The sequence below is a fragment of the Symphalangus syndactylus genome, chromosome 21, assembly GCF_028878055.3.
Source record: "Symphalangus syndactylus isolate Jambi chromosome 21, NHGRI_mSymSyn1-v2.1_pri, whole genome shotgun sequence".
Taxonomy (NCBI): domain Eukaryota; kingdom Metazoa; phylum Chordata; class Mammalia; order Primates; family Hylobatidae; genus Symphalangus; species Symphalangus syndactylus.
Window position 1 is genome coordinate 73,410,464 of NC_072443.2, and position 21,113 is coordinate 73,431,576.

General features: G+C 35.6%; 1 protein-coding gene across 2 annotated transcripts in view; it reads left to right on the top strand.

The window, feature by feature from the left end:
* Positions 1 to 631: 631 nt before the first annotated feature.
* The window catches only part of MDFIC2 (MyoD family inhibitor domain containing 2), a 120,111-nt gene continuing 99,629 nt past the window's right edge, over positions 632 to 21,113 (top strand). For both annotated transcript variants that reach the window (XM_055259635.2, XM_055259636.2), the window contains exons 1-2: positions 632 to 719; positions 1,297 to 1,384. In XM_055259635.2, the coding sequence (XP_055115610.1) occupies positions 1,297 to 1,384 (88 nt within the window). In that variant the 5' untranslated portion in view covers positions 632 to 719. The remainder of the gene's footprint in view (positions 720 to 1,296; positions 1,385 to 21,113) is intronic.

The window sequence follows — 21,113 nt, forward strand, 5'->3', positions numbered from 1 at the left end:
TGGAACTCCTTGCCTCAAGCAATCCATTTCCTGCCTCAGCCTCCTCAAAGTGCTGGGATTACAGGCGTGAGCCATCATGTCTGGCAAATATCTGTATTATCCTTACCTAAGAATTCAATGACATACCATCTTTGGAATGTTATTCCAAACTCCCTTTGGAATATCTACAGATGATCAAAAAAAAACGTGAAATGTTTTCTTGTTGTTTATAAAATATTAGGTGGAAAAAACACTCGCTTTTTAAACTATCAACTACAGGATGAATTTCCAGAGTGTAGCTTTAAAGTTTTCCCTTTCTTTTCTTTTAATCAAAATAGCCTGTGTATATTTTTCAATACATTTTTTTCTACATCTTTTAATATTAACCTGAAGTAATGAATGGCAGGGATGGAAGAAACTTGGTCCAGTTGAAAAGAGTTCATTATTTTTTCCCTATTTTGCAGAATGTCATTTTAAATAAGAGCTAGCCTGGAGAAGGTTTTTATTGTTTTCAACCACAGGCTTTATATTACCTTAAAAAAAAAAAAAAAAAAAACTCTCAGCCGCAAGTTGGATGCTTCTGGCAGCAATACAAATCTAGCACCATCCCGGTAGGGAGTGTATTTGCTTCTTCGCTCATTTTTGTCAGGATAGAGGAATGCTGGACATCCAGAGACAAGGGAGGCTGCAGCTCGCTGCTCCCCAGTCCCACACCTTGGGCATCCCTTTGGAATACACAGGTAAGTACCTTGCAGTGCTGATTCAAGCAGAGCTCATTGCGAGCAAGCCATGAAAGTCAAGTGCACTGCACCGAAGGTTCATAAGAGGTCTCGTCAACACCTTCAGGGAGCTCAACTTGGCCTGGTTTAGGTCATAAGGTTCTTACTCCCACCCAATAAATTCCTGAAAAGATGCTTTTGTGTTTTATTGTTATTTGTCTCTTTGCATACCACTTTGCAGCATGCTTTTCTATAGGCTATAAAAAATAATAAAACAGCCACTGAATGTTTGTTTTTTTGTTACAAATCCATGGCTAGTTGTTAATCTGTTATTCTTTCACATTGAGAAATTGTAAGGTCTTGTAACAATCTTTGTTGCTGGGCAAGGAAATATCATATAAAGTTTAGTTTTCAATGTCAATGTTTTAAAATAACACAAATGAATAAAATGTTAAGACTTAACATTGGACAGTGAACTGAAAAACTACAGAGATAAAATTTTCCCATAATATGGCAGTAGTTTCTAAATATAAAACTCAATGTTATAAATTTGGGTTCTTAATGAATTTTTTATATCACAAATTCTGTTTCCACTTAGATGTCAGAAACTGAGCTGCAAAAGATAAAAGTAAGAACAGCTGAGCATTTAGAAAATGATAAAAATAACATTTCTTGGTTGAAAGAAGGTAAGTCTTCTTGCTCTTGATTTTCTATTGGCGTGAAAATTTTGCTTTTGTTTATAAGCAAGGAATAGTGTGGGAGAAGGAGGAAAAATGTCCTGACCATTCAAATAGTAGTACTTCTGATTTTCACACTTTTTTTTTTTTTTTTTTCAAATTCTCATGTGGCCTAAGTGGTTGTTTGAGGATCTTTATTATTAAAATGCTTCTTGTGGTCCCTGTATTGCAGGAAACATAGATTACTTTGTTGGTAAGACTTAATATGCATTTTCTACTCAGACGTATATTATCTGTGAGGTCTTTGCAGTGCTGTAGATTTTTCTCCTTTATAGCCAAGAAGACTAAATACTTTAAGGACAAGTATTTTTAAATAATAATCACAGAAAGGAATGCTTGCTATAGGAAAATATGTCTACAAATAGAATCACCATTCACTGCAATTAGAGAAGCCACCTTCCCAGGGGGGAATGCTGTCGGCCATGGGCACCGCATGCGTAAAATGGTTGCTTGAAATACACACACAAATCAATATGTTCACCTAATGAGTACAGATTTGCGCACTTTTGAAAATACATCTAAACCTGTGATTATTTACTAGAAGGCATGGTTTTATAATTTTTTGATTTTATGATCACTTTTAATGTCTCATAAAGGTAACATTTGATATTTTATCTAAATAAGCATGCTGTGTCTTTTTCAGCATTTAATGAATATATTAAATTGTAAAAGGACAGCTCTTACTTAAGTAGTTGACATTCTTAAAAATTGCTTTATAAGGTCGTAGGAAACTAATAAATATGTCAACTTAATTAGACAACACCAAAATAATGATAATAATAATATCAACATTGACAATGTTTATTGGCATTTATTGATGATTTTGCTGAATCATCATGAGAACCCTGTGAAGCAGTTATTATCCTTAATTTACCAATAAGAAAATCGAGCCTTAAAGAGTTCTAGTAACTTGCCTAAAATTACAAAATTGGAAAGTGCCAGAGCTGAGATTCAATGCCAGTTTGTGTGATTCTACAGCATGTGAATTTCACCACCACCTCATCATGTTCCAAAGAAAAAAAATGTTTAAGTTACTTGTCAGAACATGATCTGCGCTCAAAAATGTTTTCCTGCAGTGTTGCAGTCAACACCTCCAACTTCATCATACCCTCACATCCACTCTTGTCCTTAATCTCACCCTACCCCCAACCCTAATTTAAAAATACACCTATGGCCGGGTGCAGTGGCTCACACCTATAATCCCAGCACTTTGGGAGGCCGAGGCGGGCGGATCACTTGAGGTCAGGAGATCAAGACCAGCCTGGCCAACATGATGAAACCTTGTAACACTAAAAATACAAAAATCAGTCGGGTGTGGTGGCACCCTTCTGTAGTCCCAGCTACTCAGGAGGCTGAGGCAGGAGAATTGCTTGAACTGGGGAGGCAGAGGTTGCAGTGAGCCTAGATCACACCACTGCACTCCAGCCTGGGTGACTGAGCAAAACTCTGTCTCAAAAAAATAATAATAATAAATAAAATTAAAAATAATAAAAATGCAGTTCTTTAAAAAAGAAAAAAGATGATTATTTCTGCCCAATTCCCCACCAAGCAATTTTAATAGTAGGACATCATCTCTTTAAGAGACTCTAATTCAGGACTAAAGTTGATGCAGACAAAAAGTATTTACAGAATCATTTCTGTTAAAAGCTTGAAAATTCTCTAACTTCTTTGTTTTGAAAAGGTCTTTTAAATAGAATCCTTTAAAAACAATGTGGAAGGAAAAAAAATAGAGCATGCATCAAAGAGCCCCTGTGTTTCTCTTACGAATCTGAAATCCATGAAGATAAGAGATGTTCTTCACTACCACTTATGAAGTTCATATTATTTATTTTTACTTTAATTACTTCGTGCTACAGATGTCTCACACAGAAATAATAATGAAATTGATAGGCCAATCAACTGTTTCCTGAAGAATTTTCTTTAAAAAAAGAATTGTGTCCATTAAGTACAGCGTAGGCATTGAATTCTTGTAATCTATAAAATCTAATTTCCCAGGTGACCTGTTTTATCTCATTTGGACACTTCATTTAAGCTACACTCAAATTATGTTTACTATATTTCATAAAAGGAAATTGAGCCAGATGCTAGATGACAACATCTTAATTGGGAATTATCAGGATGAGTTACTTTTCAAACATAAATGTCTTTTTTTTCAATGTTAAGAAAAAGTATATGGGTTGGCTTATTTTTAAAAAAGTCAAAGTGGTGCAGTAAAAAGAGCATGGCATTTGGAATCAGGCAGGCAGGGTTTCTAAATCTCAGCTCAGCCATCTACTAGCTGGGTGATTGTGCCATGTTACTTTATCTCCCTGAGCCTCAATTTCCTAGCTGGGGACTAGAATGCTTGCTTTATGAGATTATGGGAATGTGATTTCATTACTTCTCTGTTTTTTTCCCTCTTTAAAAGCATTACTCAGAATAATACAGTTATTGTTTTTAGAGCTTAGTTCACACTTTGAACCACTGGTAATAGCAACAACACTTTTTATAGTATTTTATATAAATTCCTCCTTTTAATACCTACAACAAGGTGGTATGCAGTAGTACTGTCCCCATTTTACAAATTAAGGGATGTAGGCTTGGAAAGACTTTAGATCTTGCTCAAATTTGCAGGGCTCTTAAGTGGTAAATTGCATCTCCAACCTCAGTCTTTGAGGTCCAAATTCTATTCATTTCATTAAACCACTTTATTACAGTGACTTCCACAACAGTTATCAATCAGAATTTTAAATGTGTCGACCTCCACTCTCCCTCACTCCCCCTTAAAAAAATAACAGATACTTTCAGTTGTTCAAAAAAGTGTTTTTCTCATTAGTAACAAAGTGGTTACATCTCACATGACAGTGACTCTGCTGCCTCCCTCTGGAACTCCAGCTGAATACTGCTCACTGTTAAAATGTGGGTAATCACAGCAATGCCTTATTCGGGTTGGAGCAAGCACTTCACTGGAGTCGCTGACACAAAGCACTGAGTGCAGTGCTTGATTTCAGAGTGAACATGCAAGCAACAGGAGTTACTACCATCATCACCATTCTGAGTACTGCGATTATTTCTATCTTCTCAACTTCAAACATTCATATCATTTATCCAATTCAATTCAATGTTATTAACTGGAGAGACTAGAGACAAGGTATAAGGGTGGCAGAGAACAATACAAAAAAGAAATACTCTCCTGCACTCAAGGACCTTATTATTTGTTCATCTCATTCAATCGTCTTGCTTTTGCCAGGAAGGCAAAGAGGCACCTAATTGCCCTTGACTTTCCCCAAATGGGTCATGGCCCTGTTCACATCAGTGGTGGTGTCAAAGAGATCTAGGAAAGCCACAACCAGAGCTATTACAAAAAATGAGACTAAATTTTGTGTGAGAAACACCATTGACAGACCCAAAAAAGCACTCAATTTAAAACCATGCTTAGAGAAACCCTGTTTTAAGATAATCAGATAAACAAGGCATGATTTAAAAATATGCAACATTGCTCGGCATAGTGATTCATGCCTATAATCCCGGCACTTTTGGAGAAGATGGGGAAGATCCCTTGAACCCAGGAGTTTGAGACCAGTGGTGAGATACCATCTCTACAAAAAATAAAAATAAAAACAAAAACATAAAATTAGCTGAGTGTAATGGCATACCCCTATAGTCCCAACTACTAGACAGACTGAGGCCAGAGATTGCTTGAGCCTGGGAGGTTGAGGCTGCAGTGAGCTATGATCACACCACTGTACTACAGCCTGGACAACACAGCAAGACTCCGATTCAAAATAAAATGAAATATATGCACCAGGCAGGATGAGCTGCATTATGCAAACTGTGGGCCAAGGTGGTCTAGGAAGTCCAGTCTTGAAGACAGTCACAGTCTCTTTGCACAGGTGGAGAGAAGGAGGTGATGCAGGGAACAAAGGCATCAGAGGCTGGAAGATGCCTATTTCAGTGCTAGGGAAATGGGCTTATTGGCTAATTATTCATGTACGGAATAATGCAAAATGAAGTGAGAAAACCAATTGAGTGCTGACTGTAGGTTAAGTAGTGGACATTGGCTCTGTGTTGTGACTGGAGGCCTGAGGACAAGAACTAAGAAACCGAGGCAAGGCTTGTGTGATATGAGCCTGTAAATATGTAACTGGTGTGCAAAATGGGGTGGAGCCAGCAGATGAAATGTTAAGGGAAGGGGGTGGTGATGGCTAATACAGACAGCTACATTTAGCAGCCCTGAAGTGAGAAAAATATGACCTGAATAAAAGTCATATCAAAGAAAAGGAGAAAATAGGCCCAAATGTGAAAACTTTATGGAGGAAAAATTGTTGTAACATAGAAATTGGGGGCGGAAAATTACAGGTGGAATAGGATGTCAGGTAATACCCCATTAAGCCAAGGAGCATTCTGGGTAAGCATTTCAGTGCTTGTAGCTTACACCATTTGATACGGAAGAGAAACACCAAGATGAAGGGATGGAAGCCCTTAAATTGTTGCCATTTGCAGTTTAAAATCACAGCATTGCCAGCATTTGAACTGCACACAATTTCTTATAGTGTCTCCTAATTTTTCAGGAAAAACTGGAAATCTGGATTTCTTTGTGAGATCTCCTAATTGTTAAAGGTTAAGTAACAACACCAACAACAACAATAACACCACCACCACAACAACAACAATAAAATGCCAAGGAGGACAAATGAAGCCAGGCTCTGGAGTCTATTTCAGCCTATAGACTGCCAGTTTGCAGCTTCTGTTCTAGGAGGGTGTATCTCTAAACGAAACCTAATATAATTTTCTGAAAACTGGTTTTCCATAAACATTGCTTCATTGGCACAGATTTTCTCTCTATCTCTCTATTTGTCTCTCTCTCTATATATATATAAATATATACACACATACATATACATATTTATTTGTATGAGCAAAGTCAAAGTCAATGTGTATATATGTACACATATATGCATACCCATACATATTTATACAAATGAGCAAAGGCAAGACACCAATCATATGACCTAAAAAATGTGAAGCTAAGAATATTGAAATAAATTTTTTGTCCTTCAGAAAACTAGCTACCTGTAATTGTTTTAGTGGGGCATTTTATTCACAGTTGTCACCAATAGGGGAAAAACAAATCATTCCAAGTTCCAAGTGTACCTTTAATGCACCAAAGCAGTGGTTTTGCAATCTTCTAACCAGACGTTGGCGCTGTCCAGTGACTGTTAAATTGTGTTGTACCCAAATGGGAAAATTCATGAGAGAGAAAAAAAAATGATACAAAAATAGGGGGTGGGGAATGGGCAATAAACAAGCTTTCTTCTCTCCTTCCATACATGCCAGGAAGGAAAGAGTGTGAAAGACGAGAATTCTGTAGTTGTTTTGAATTAAGTATAGCTTCTTTTCTGTAAGCAGTCACATGATGACTGCAATCTTTGGTGATATAAAAACCATTATTGGCCGGGTGAGGTGGCTCATGCCCATAATCCCAGCACTTTAGGAGGCCGAGGCGGGCGGATCATGAGGTCAGGAGTTTGAGACCAGCCTGGCCAACATGGTGAAACCCCGTCTTTACTAAAAATACAGAAATTAGCCAGGCTAGCCATGTGTGGTGGCGAGTGCCTGTAATTCCAGCTACTCGGGAGGCTGAGGCAGGAGAACCACTTGAAACTGGGAGGCAGAGGTTGCAGTGAGCTGAGACCGCACCATCACACTCCAGCCTAAGTAACAGAGCGAGACTCCATCTCAATAAATAAATAAATGAACCCCATTATTTAGGTGCATTTTGGAGGAAATACCTCTAAACTTATTTAGTGTTGACATAGAAAAGTTACATCACCAGTGTTTTAGTACCTTGAATACACTAGTTATCATGGTTATCAGAATTAACAAATATTAGAGACTAATAATCCAAAATACTAGAAAAGAACCTAGAGGTACAAAAAATCCAGGTTCCAAAAATTCCCTTTTCAATATAATGCAAAATCTCAAATGCATAATACAAAAATCTTATCTCATTCCTAAACTTTCATGTTTGTTTTCAAATAAGATGAAGAAACTGAGAATCTTTCCCACATTTATTGACATTCATAAATTCACTGGAATTTCCTTCTTTAATTCTAAGTGAAGACAACTTACTTCATTTCCTCAAAAAATAATTTTGGATCATGAACATTAATAGAATTCTGAAATATGCATTTTATTCAACTCAGCAACCATTTGATGTGGCCCCTCTTCAACTCAGAGAAAACATGTGAGACAAAGAAACAAAGATGCCAAAAAATGAAAATGTCCTGCCCTCAAGGAACTCATGTACTTAAGTGCTTTATTATAATGACTAAATATTAGTCCAATCTAATTCTCTCACTCAGATAATTCTCATTTTTCTAAAAGGGATATTTTTTGTATCTCGCTTAAATATTAAGCCACACTAATGCTTATTTTAAATTGTTAATTTCCACAAATAGCATATCTTGAGACTCTTTTTACCATGTAAACACAAGTAATGGAATTATTAGCTCTTATTTCTGTAGTTTTCATTAACTCATCAAAGTGCATTACCTAATAACAAAAATAGGGGTGAAGAAAAGGTAACAGCCAAACAGAATGTCGTTTTGTTTTTAAGCATAGCTGACAGAAAAAAATAGATGTGAAAATATGCCCTTGTAAGTCATATAAATGAGTAAAACAAGGCCATGAAGTAGATAATTTCACAAGGGTAATTGTTTCGAAGCTTTGAAACAAGATGTTGTGATAGAGATTGGCATGAGGACTATCCTTTAGAATCAGTGGTCAGGGAAGTTCTCTCTGTGGGAAAGTTATTTGAGCTGAGACTTAAATACAAGAATGAGCCAGTGCTGCAAAAATCTGGGAAAAGCATTCCATTGGAGAGAACAGCCTGTGCAAAGACAGTACAGCTCAGAAGAGCTGGACAGAAAAGAAGGAAGGCAAAGGAAAAGGGAAGGAAGAAAATGGGGAAAGAGGGAAAAGAAGGTGCTTAAGCTGGAAATAAGGCAGAACGTTGATGGTCAGTTGGGAATTTGGATATTTTTTCCCCTATTTGGAATTAGAAGCCACGGGAGATTCTAAACAGGGTAACATATGCAGTCATTTATATTGCATGAGGTAAAGAGAAGAAACAGAAATAAAGTAGGAGAGTATTGCTGTTGGCCATGCAAAAGATGGTAACTGGGACAGGAAACAACTTTGAAGATGAAATAGAAATAATTGAATTTTAGGTCTATGCAAAGTTAGAACCAACAGGACTGGCTTGTGCCTTAGTGTGGGGTGATATAAAGAAAGGAGTCAAAGGCTGACCCCTGGCTTTGGAAATTGTGAAACAGTAATGATGAATGGTGAAGTGAGAGAGAGAAATTGGCTAGAAAAGGGAGGAGCCAAAGATCTGGGTAGAGCAGGTTACTTGTGAAATGCCTCTGAGGTATCGCCATGGAAACTGTCAATTGGGCAATAGAATATATGAGATGAGTTGTTCTATTTTGAGAAATGTTGACAAGAGAAGTCTTGAGATTTTGCTTAGATCTGAAGGATGAGATGGCATCTGTTGATGGGGAGAGAAATGGAAATTAAATAAAATTTCTGGTAGAAGGAATGGCAAGTATACAGGCACTGGGGCAGGAAAGAACACGTCATGCTCCAAGAAGTCGAAGAAAACAGGAGTGACGGGGACATCTTAACCCAAGAGAAGGCCAGGATTCCATGAGCGTAGAGAGCTTGGCTGGAAACAGGCCCTAGAGCCTTTCATAGACCCTGGTTGACATTTAGGATTGCAATAAACTCCTGACCCTGGGAATGCCTTCTAAAGATATAGTTTATATTGTAGTAAACTCTATCCTACTACATTTTATTCTCTAAACAACTATCAGGCTGGGCGTGATGGCTCATGCCTGTAATTCCAGCACTTTGAGAAGCTGAGGAGGATGGATCACTTGAGGTCAGGAGCTTGAGACCAACCTGGCCAACATGGTCAAACTCCAACTCTACTAAAAATACAAAAAATTACTGGGGCATGGTGGCACATGCCTGTAATTCCAGCTACTCAGGAGGCTGAGGCAAGAGAATCTCTGGAACCCAGGAGGCGGAGGTTGCAGTGAGCCAGGATCACACCACTGAACTTCAGCCTGGGCAACAGAGTAAGACTCCACCTCAGAAAAATAAAATAAAATAAACAACTATCAAAGAGTGGCACATTACTTTCAAAATTCAGGAATATTAAAAGGGAGCTTTATCAGTTTTTGAGAGGAAAATAACATATACTGATTCTGGCTACATTAATGAAAAAGGTAATTTATTGGAAAATGCAAGAGCAGCCCACAATCTAGAAGGGAAATCTAGGTTCAGGAGAGTCAGGAACTAATCTAGTTCTGGTGAGCCTAAGAGCAAGATATAATACACTCAGATCGCCACTTCTGGAATAAATTAGCTCCACATAATTTTTTGTTCCTCCTATTCTCCTCCTTAAGAGTCCAAGTCCCGAGGAAGAAAGCTCAATAGCTTTGGCAGTGAGTCTAACTCCTGGGTTAGCAAGCCAAGAAAACTTGACTGACAGCACCATAATGCTACACACAATGAAAGGTAGATGCTTCTTCAGAGGGAATTCAGGGTTCGAGCATCAGAATAAAGGGAGAATAGATGCTGTGTGGCCCCAACATAATGTCTACTCTAAGAGCCAGTAGCAATGACCCATGCTCTTCTCCACAAGGAATAATATTTTCTTAAGAACCTGATATGTGCGGTTGATGAAGCACTGAATGTTTCAGGAAGGAGAGTACTTACTTTAAATGTATTGGCCTTCTACTGAAGTTCAAATGTCAAAATCATTTCGATTCTCTGATAACTTTAATTTATATTTAGAAAGTTCAGCAAAAGATGAGATCTTCTGTGTTCTCATAGGCCAACAAATTAAATTCCAGTGTCACATCCTACTGCTGATGGTTAAAATTTCTTTCCAACTAAGCCTATAAAGTAGTAAGTTCATTTCATATAAAATGATGATGTTGATCCTAACAGAATGAAAGGCCTACAAGATGCCATGTCAGCCTTCAGACTATGACCAGATGAATTAATCAGTGCAAAGTCCCGATAAGTTGTTAAATAGCAGATTTAGAGACTCTCGTTCAATGATGATAAGGCAGTACATCAAATCCAGAATGATCTTAGCTCACCATTATTAATTGCAGTTTTATGAACTAGGACTAAAGCAATCTGTAGAGACCAGGAACCAATCCTCCTGTCCCAATAGGAAGAAGAAAATTGTAGATAACTAGAAATTTCAAGAAAGTTACACCTTTTAATAGAGATTTTCAGTAGAATCATTCATTTTCCTACATGTCACAACAGCTGTTGCTGTGATACACTTAATCAACATTAGTACAAGGAGCAGTCTTACGGTGAGAGGAAAAAAAGTCTCATGTTCTATGCCTCAGGAATAAGGACATTCCATTTCTTGTAAATTCTACAAAGAGATACTTTACTTTTATACGATTATGGCCCATTTCTTTCAGCTTAGGAACCGCATTTAGAGGGAATATACTGGCTAATAAAATGCACCTACACTAGGTGTTCACCAGACCATTAGTAAAAAAAAAAAAAAAGATAAAAAAAAGAATGTGAATAGAGCAAATGAAGACATCACTCTACAGGCATAAATCATTTCAACCATTTTAGCCATTATTTAAGCCTGTCGAGAAGTAAATGTGCAGCAAAGATGAAAAGCAAGGGCAATGACAGTAGATTTGCCAGTGTATAACTTCAAGAAAAAGTAGAGAGGACAACTCATAGAAGCATAGTATTAAATAAGACATCAGGCAATTCTTCTTCTTGAGCTAAATTTCCACACCAACATGGATCTGAAATGAAATAGCTACCCTGCAGAAAGTAAAGAAAAGTGCTTCATGATTTCTGATCTCAAACAACAGACAATAGAAGAAAATCTGCATTTTTAACTCCTCTTTCACGTATCAAATATATTTCATTTTTTGTATTTAGAAAATTCAGCATTATAGATAGAAAATTAAACTTCCTCTAGAGTTACCAAAATATATCTGCTAATATTTATGTTCAATATCTTGAATACAAATTCCATAAAATATGGAAAGTTTATATAAATAAATCTTCTTGAGAATTAAGAATGTATCAAAAATCTATATTCAGACCACAAATTAAGATAAGATTCCACACGTCACATGTGTCTTACAAGTAATTTGTTAGACCAATATGTGCAAATGCAGACTGATAAACCATTCCTACTGTAAAAGAAGCATTTGTTTTACAAAATAATATACAATTAAGTAAATGAAATCAACAAATGTTTTCATTTCCTGTAAGACACATACTTACACAAGGAATACACAGAGATTCCCATGCCCAATCAACTTATAATTCAGTTGGGAAAATAAAATATCAGCAACACATCCTGTTTACCATAGGATTCAGATAAGCACAAGCCCTTCAGCTGTATTTGAAATATAATAGAACATGCAAAAACAATGTGGGTGGAATTTTGCAGTATGAAATCTCTCACACACCAAACCATATGAACATACCCAATTCCTTACATGCAGATTTACCTTAAAATTTAACAAGTGTTTTTGTTTGTTTTGTTTTTAATGGACTCAGTAGGTTCGGGCTAAAACAACTATGCGAAAGAGTCACTTGAAACAACAAAATTAATTTTAAAATATTAACTTAAATTTTTTACAGCTGTGTCTCAGAAGAAAAGGCCTTTTGTGTAAATAATCTTTATCACCCAGCCTCTTTTCTTAAAAAAAAAATAGCTAATATCGCCTTTTTAAATGAGGAAAAGCTATAACATAAAGAGTGGAGGTACTTAATAGATAGTAAGGTGTTCACTTTTCCAAGGGAAATTACTAAATGAATCACTTATTTAGGAACAAAAGAAGAGGAGAAAATTGCACTAAGGGCTTTCTTGACTTTTTTTAAAAAATAGCAACATAACTTGGAGACGTAGTGTGTTTATAGGACATGAATACCTTGGAGTGTCCAAATCTGGTATAGCTTTAAACGTCTACATTCTGTAGGCTAACATCCATGAATTAAAAAGCAGCTCACTGGCCTCTGAACTCTAGGTCAAATAGCCAAGTATGAGTTTTGTAATATAACCTGTTCTATGACAGAAGAATGTACTTTTTGCTTCAGTTTTCCTTAACAAATATCAGTCTCGTCTTGGATTCCCCTAGATACAACTGGGAGAAATAACTAGTTCTTTTTATTTTAGAGATGAAGTAATAATACTAATTAGGAATCAAATATAATTTTTGAAAACATTCAACAGGGAAAAGTAACATGGTTAAAAGCTAACATATATATAATATATATGCATGTATATAACTACGTTGCTTGAAAAATACACATATCTAACTCCATCTGTCTCAATGCCTTCTAACTATATTTTTATTGGATATCTTCTATTTGTAAGATAACATGGTAGTTTAAATGAGAGAATCAAACACAAATAACACTTGATGTGCCTATAATAAACGTCTGTACAATGTTGTAAGAGAAGGTGGTAGGTAAGGAAAGTTTATCTATAAGTCAATAGATTTAAATAAAGGAGAAATGTTAAGTATTAGATTGTTGTTTACCGAAGGGCAAAGGGAGTTTCTGGCTTGTTTACCTCTATATTTGAGGTACAATAGCCCCTGAAGTAAAGCAGATGCTCAAAAATGACATGAATAAATGGAATGATAAATTTCAAAGAAGATATGCGACTCAGAGTTAGGAAGCAGCACATCTAGAATTCAGAAAAATGGGGAATTTGGCTGGACTACAAATCATGGGTAGTGTTTCAGTAGGCAGTAACAGTACAAACTGATGGAATATGAGGGCCCAAAGTATGGAGGCGGAAAAGTCTGGGGTATGTTGTTTTCACAGAACAACAGCTACGTTTGACTGGAGAAAGGGCATGTGTGGGAGTGTGAAATAAATCTTAGCCATATTATGAAGGACTTTTAATGTTAGGTTGAAGAGTGTAAACTGAATGTTATTAGACAAAGGGAAGCCATAAAATATAAGTGAGGTTGGGTTCAGGAAGGTAGAGATGACCTAAAGATAACAGAATCAGCTTTGTGCTTTAGAAAAGATTTGTGATTTGAGGATATTATGAAGATGGACTGGAAGGGTAGAGAGTGAAAACAGAGTGACTAGTTAGAAGCTTGTTGCATCCACAAATGAGAAGGCATGAATTCTGAATTTGAGATATTGGTTTCCAGGGCAATGAAAACAAAGGGCTGGCACTCGAGAGAATGCTGACCCCAACGAGCCTTGGCCATGGACTGGATATTAAGGGATCAGAGAGACAGGAGCTGTCAGAGATTATAGAGACTTCTGGATTCAATGGGAATTTTTAATATATGTCTCTATGGGTATGTGCTTGTGTGTGGCTTTATGTAAGTTATCTATCTTTTAGAAAAATTAGAAAATGAAAATGGCAAAAATTATTCTCAATCCCAACATGCATAGATAGTCACTGTACATCTTATATGCTTTATATTTGTGTGTGTATACAAACACACACAAATTTATAATTTTAATAAAATATGATTATGCAATATTTTAATAGCATGTTTTGATGATTCATGAATTAATGTGAAAACCTTTCTAGGGCAATAAACATAGATTTACAGCATAATTTCAATGGCTCTGCATATAGTAGTCTATGAAGTAACAAAATATATGTAACCAACTACCCATTTTTGGATATTCAGAGTGTTTCACATTTTCTCCTTTTAAATCTCAAAGGAATTCATTATGATGTGTTTTGGTATCTCCTTATAATCTGGCTACCCCAAAGCACCAGGTGAGATCCTCACACATTACTTTTGACCTTTGGATGGCACTTTACAATCTATTGCACATCAATGCCTCAGCTTAGTTGCATAAAATATATGTGCAGAAGTATTATCATGCTTTTTTACAAATGAGGAAAATAAAGGTCAGAGAAGTTTAAATAATTAGGTCCAAAGTCAACCAGGTAGTAGACAACAGGACCAGGTCCCAAGCCAGGTATTCTGATCCTAAATCCAGTACATCTTCCATCATAGACTCTGCTTTGAAATATACCTGAAGATGGCTAACCAAGAGCCCCTCATCTGCACTCATTACAACAACTAAAATTAAAGAAGACTGGAAAAGTTTGGGGAAGTCAATATAGTTGGGGTATTTTTAAACCTATTACCCATTCAGTTGGATTCCCTAAACACGAGCTTCAGCACAGTCATGGTGATTTTAATGAGAAAGAGGACTTAGTTATGAAATTAGGCGAAGATTCAGAAGCCAGCTTATCTGTAGATCACAGTGATTAAATAGTTCAAAATGAATTACAACTTAGTAATATTACTGCATTCATATTTACGAGATAAAAGTTGGAGTTCAGCTCCCATAATATCCAGTTATTTAAGACACAAACGAATTATAAGGATTAATCATTTTAATATCTTCCCATTGATGTTAGCTAACTAAACAAAAACATGGCTGGTGGAGGAGAGAAGTAGAAATCTTATTTTGTTTGGTTATCTTTGTGAAACAAGCACTTGAAAATAAAACATATCACATCAAAGTGTGGGGAAAAAATAACTCCAGTGCCAGAATCAACTATGATCAGATTAAGAAACAGCAATATATTTTTGCCTGGCTAATAAACAGATCAAAAACCTGCAAACCTAAGGATATTTAGATGCCAAATCTAACTTTGATTTTCAAATATTCTTATCTGGTCAAACCATCTCTCCAAAAATAAAATTATATTATACACAGCCCTGTTTTTTCATATTCAGCAAATAGCACCTGATTGGCAACCTTAGATGTGACCCTGATTTTCCTTGTTATATTTAGAATTTTTAAAAATTTGTCCCCTGATTCTTTAAGTAGCAGAATTAGCAAAGGATAAGAGACCACTCTCTGAAAGCTTTAAACCATAAACAAACATAACATTTTTCAGATAGCCATTATGCATCAACTGTACTTTTCAATCATGAATTAAATTCAATTGTACTTTGGTGGTCAGAAGCCTGTCAGTTTATGATAATAACGCTTTTTAGTTTAAGCTTTTTCTTTAGGTAACCAAATGATACTTTACAAACTACCTGACTTCTTAACACATACCCCACAAAAGGAAAAAAATAATAATAACCAAATGCTTAAGGAAGAAAATATCTTAACTCCTCGTTTTACATAAGAGAGGAAACTAAGTCAAATATTTTTCCATCCTTGAAGAAAGAATTTAATGCATTTCATTTCAAAGAATTCCGATAACACAAATATACATATTGCTCCACAGGGTACCCAGACATATGCAATAATAAGCCTTCATATTTCTGTCTAACCAATTGAAACTACAGAGATTATATAAATTTGTCATTAGTAACCAGAGAAACTAAATAAACAACGTGACGGGTAAGCAGAAGTATAGTCTAATTACAACCTTTGAGTGGCTCAAATATCTAAACTCTAAATTTCCACCAAGATATCCAGTTCTTTTTGTGGTCTAGAGCAAGCATCTCACAATCTCTATCTATTTGAACTTTCCCCAGCTTATTTAAGTAAACAGATAGGCTCTTTGATTCTTTTGCGTTATTTTTGTAAGAACTCATTTTACAATAACTAATTACCAAGAGCTAGGCAAAATAATTCATACACTTATTTAAATCATCCAATAGTAAATTTGACAAGCAGCATACTGTGCATAAAAATATTTTTTTAAGTAAGCAAGGTTCAGAGAGAAATAGGTGTCTATCATTTCAAAAGAACATATTGATAAGGATAATATATTCCTTAATTCATCAATCGGCACACCTTGGTTAAGCCATTGTATGTGTGTATATGTGGTGTGGGAGGCGGCTGGGGAGCATGGGGATATTAGACCAGATATTGACAATAAACTAGACCAGAGAGGCAGGTCACATGGGATTTATTAGCCATGTGAAAGTTTACTCTAAGGGCAATGGGAAAACATCAAATGGCACTAAGCACAGAGAGGCCATTATTAGATATGCCTTTTAAAAATACCACTCCGGCTACAGTGTGAGCTGAAGAGTAGAAAAAGCATATTGGCAGAAAGCTGATAGGCGGGCTTATAGTAGCCCAAGCAGGAGTTAAAGGAATGACACTGTGAACGAAGAAAAGAGAAGTTTTAAGAACTTGTTGACAGTTAGAATTGTCAAGACTTCCTGGTAATTGGTTGTGGGCATGGAAGAAAAGAAAACATCAAGGACAAGGTCCAAGCAGCTGGGTCATGCCTTTTATTCCATTGGAAACATGGGGAGAAATGTAGGGTAGATTCCAACTGATGTGAATTAAGTAACTAAATGATTTTTTTTTTAATTATCTTATTTGGAAAATTATGTTAACCAATGTCACCGTGTGAGAGGTGATGGGTTCTATAAACTGGGGCTCAGTGTTTCTTGAATTTTGGTTATCTAAAATTAGGTCCATTTTCTGGTAGGCTCTGGAACCCGTAGTTAATAGTAAGAAAGTATCATGTTAAGAGTCTGTTTCAGTCTCTTACTTAGTGAGACAATAAACTGATTTGGAAAGGGAAACAAAACATAAGATTTAAATTAAATGTCACTGAATCTCATGTTTCAAACTACAACTTATTTGGGAGCTCATGGAAAAAGGATGTCTATGGTTAGTGATATGGGTAAAAGACTCATTCGTTTTATGTTTGTCTTATTACAAAGTAAAGAAAATGTACTGATAAAAAAGGCTTTCACCCTTTCCCTACCACTAAAACTGCTGCTGCATTGAATGAATTGTAAGACAAAACAGATTCAGAATCCTGTTGATGTCTTTGACAAGTTAATGCATGTTAGCCACAGTTTTAAACACATGTACAAAAAGCAGTAAGGTTTGCAAGTCAGGATTGGTTCTACTTCTACACATAATTTAGCTTTATTGTTTTCATGAAGGAATATAATGAGCAAGTATGGGAAACAAGGCAAAGATTAAGTGGGAGGCATATTTCTATTAAACCGCATCCAGCTTCATAAAAAATAAGGTATTATAATTACACCAAAATGTAACATCTTTGCCCAACACATTCAACACGACTCAAAAGATATCACAGATCAAAAGATACAGCACTTTAAAATATTTGCATTGTAGTATTCATATATTTATTTGTTTATTTATTTTGAGATAGGGTCTCACACTGTCACTCAAGCTGGAGGGCAATGACACAATCACAGCTCACTGCAGGCTCAACTTCTTGGGCTCAAGTCTCCCAAGTACTTAGGAATAGGACTACAGGTGCGCACCACCAAGCCTGGCTCATTTTTAACTTTTTTGTAGAGACGGGATCTCACTATGTTTCCAAGGCCAGTCTCAAACTCCTGGCCTCAAGTGATTATCTCACTCGGCCTCCCAAAGTGCTAGGATTACAGTAATAAGCCACCATGTCCGGGCTTTCATTATGGCATGTAAGCCTTTGGGAATAATTCAGTCAAAGGGTTGAGTCTTTGGAATCACACATACCTATATTTGAAATCTGGACTCACTAGATGTTAATCTTGGTCAATTGCTTAACATTACTGAAACTCAGTTTCCAAAGCTATAAATAAAAAATCATAATGGCTACTTTGGTTGCTTCCCCATCCTCCATTCTTCCATTCTTCTTAAGAAGTCTCAACTTTGCTCAGGAATCCACACATCTCAGGGCAGTCATGCATTTCCAGGGTGACTCCATCACCAATCTCAGAAGTTGGAAGAATTCTGACTGGTTTAACCCAACAATGGTCACACTGTCCTTGCCAATGATCATTTTAGGTAACAGATCATTGATTATTTTAGGCAACAAATAATTTTGGACAATGAGACATGAGAACCCATCTGCTAGGGGCTTCTAGTAAAGGTTTTTGGGGTTTTTGATTGTTTGCTTCAGGAGAGGTGAGTTGGTTGTTTTACTTTGCTTTGTTTTTGGATCATAGGCTCCTTTAAGATGGTTCACAAAAAAAAGATAGTCTCCTATTTTGGATACCATCAAATTGCTATGTGATGCTTGAAACTTGGGAAACCATCTTATAAGAGAAGCCAGACTGAGCAAAAAGCCACACATCTAACCTAAAATGACACGGAAAGAAACCTGGATTCTTAAAAGTGTTGTTGTGCCATTGATTTAATTAATCCTCGAGCCATTCTACCTTTAAAATTGATATGTGAGTCATAAATTACTTTATTTTTTGAGCCAGTTTGAGTTGAAATTTTCTGTTATTTGCAGCTGAAAGCAAGCTAAGTGACCCGGCTACCTTGCAGAATGAGCAATAATGAATGAAGAGCACTTCACACCCAATAATGACTACTATTATTATTTTATCTTTTTCCTCATGGTCATTTTTGGGATCTCTTTCTCCTTTTTTCTGACTTTTTTGAAACTATCAGGGAATATATGGTTTCTTATTCCTTTCTATATTCTCCTACATACCTACAGTAGTGTCTGTCAGCAGTGAATGCTTATAAATATGTGTTAAATCGAAATAGAATTGAATCTTAGTATCATTACTTCTTGTACTACAAGGTCTATTCATGACCTAGGGTGAACAGGTTTCATTAGCAAAAAAGAAAATGTTTTATAAAGAACACTATTCAAAAAATCAATTTAATTAATGTAATATTTATTCTAAAGAATATGTTTCTCATTCTACAGAAAACTGTAAATTTCTGTATACTAGTTTTTAAATGCTAGGGTAGTATTATTTTGAACAACTGACATTTCTAAAACACTGAGAATAGGAAACTTAAATGAGACAACTTAAAACATGGCAACGTCTTTATAAAGCCAAGCTGTATCCTTAATAAAAATTGATAAATATTAAAATGCACCCAGCTATTGCCGAAAGTACACTCAAACTCTCGAGTGATAGCTTAAGCTTCTGCTTGTATGCTCCCTCTGTCATCAGATAACTTTGCTCTTTTCTTCTGGCTCCACGGGTCCCTTTAGGCTTCAACAAGTAACACAAAAATAAACAAAGTGATGAAACTGAAAGTGGTAAGTTGATTCTACCAATTAATAAATATAACCAGGCTCGTGAGGTCTTTTTTCTTTCCTTTCAGTAAGGTTCAGATACTCATTGTTATTTTCTTCCTAAGACTATCTGGAGGAAGATTAATGTAATTTTAAAAATCCTGTTATTCTAGTGAAATAGAATGTTTTTCTGGAAAGAGAAAATGGAAGGAAAGGAACAGGCCTACAAAAAAATGTCTTATTTGGTGGCAAAAACCAAGCTAACACCATCTTATATCACTGTGGCACCCAAGTAAGGCACAGATGTTTTATTTTCACAACCTCTAACTAAAATTTAAGATTTCCTTGAATCAGAAATATAGGCAACATCACAATAGTAGGATCAGCATCGTCTGTCATTTTGTCACTAAGAGAAATCAAAGATATTTTCATATCTATTTCATTTCTGTTGTTGTTGATATTACAAAGTATCCTCGGCTCTCATCCCCAAATTAGTTATTCCACTTCCAAGTCTTATTTAATGTATTGATAAGGATGCACATATACAACTATATCACAGATTTTTATATATTTTGATAATTGTATGTAATTATTTCTCTTTGTAATACTATGTACTTTATTTTATGCATTTAAGAACATTATTCTGAAAGGAGTCTGTAGGCTTCAACAGACTTACATGACAGAAAGTATTAAGGAACTGGATGATGGGAGCTGAATACTTCCAGAAATGTAAAAAGCTGGAGGGAGAGCAGCAGTTAGTGAATACTGAATTTTCATTCTTCTCATCATGTAATATGCTACTTTTTTTTTTTTTTTTTTGCTTCAAACCACAGAAATCAAAGTCCTGCATTGTACTACCTATAAATATCCTTTATTTCTTTTGAAAAGATGAAACATTTAAATTGTTAGTAATTAATTGTATGTATGTTTTTCTTGTTAGATAATTTCAAATCATAAATATTCTAAGGCTATTATTGAAAGTACATTATATAGTATTTCTATCAAGGTGATTCTACCTTCAAAGAAAAATTTTTGAACAAAACTGCAACTTTTTATTACAATTTCATTGTGTAACCGTGAAAAGAAAATAATTCTTTTCTTTATCTGCAAACAGTGTGTGTGCGTGTGCATGTGTGTGTGTGTGTGTGTGTGATCAAAGATCTAGTTTTAAGTATGTGTACATCATAAAAGAGAAAACATTTGGAAATGAATTGTTTTTATCAATCATTAGGGAGTTTAAATAGTTATTTTTCATAGGGAAAAACTCATCCAAAAGCAAGATAGATAAAAAATAGTTTGGCATAAAAAATACTTACAAGTTTATAAACTATCCTTTTTTAATGTCTCTCAAACCAAAGGAGTCAGACCCACATGGCTTGAATTCAAGCTTCATCTTTACAATTGTTTCCTGATTCACCTTTGCTAGTATTAGTAGTGATATCATGCTTAATAACAGTAAGTGACAAAAACTGAGTTTACTATGTGTCAGGCATAGTGGATTTAGCTGAAGACATCAAGGCCAACAAGATATGTATAGTATTGGCTCTCAGAGGCTCTATTCTAATAGGTATATACTATACATTATAAATACTCATAAAAATATAATTGTTGTCAACGAGTAAAAATTACAAGATGTATCACTCAATCTGTACAACAATTCTATGTGGTATTATCATCTCCAATTCATAAAGGGAAGCTTGAATTCAGAGA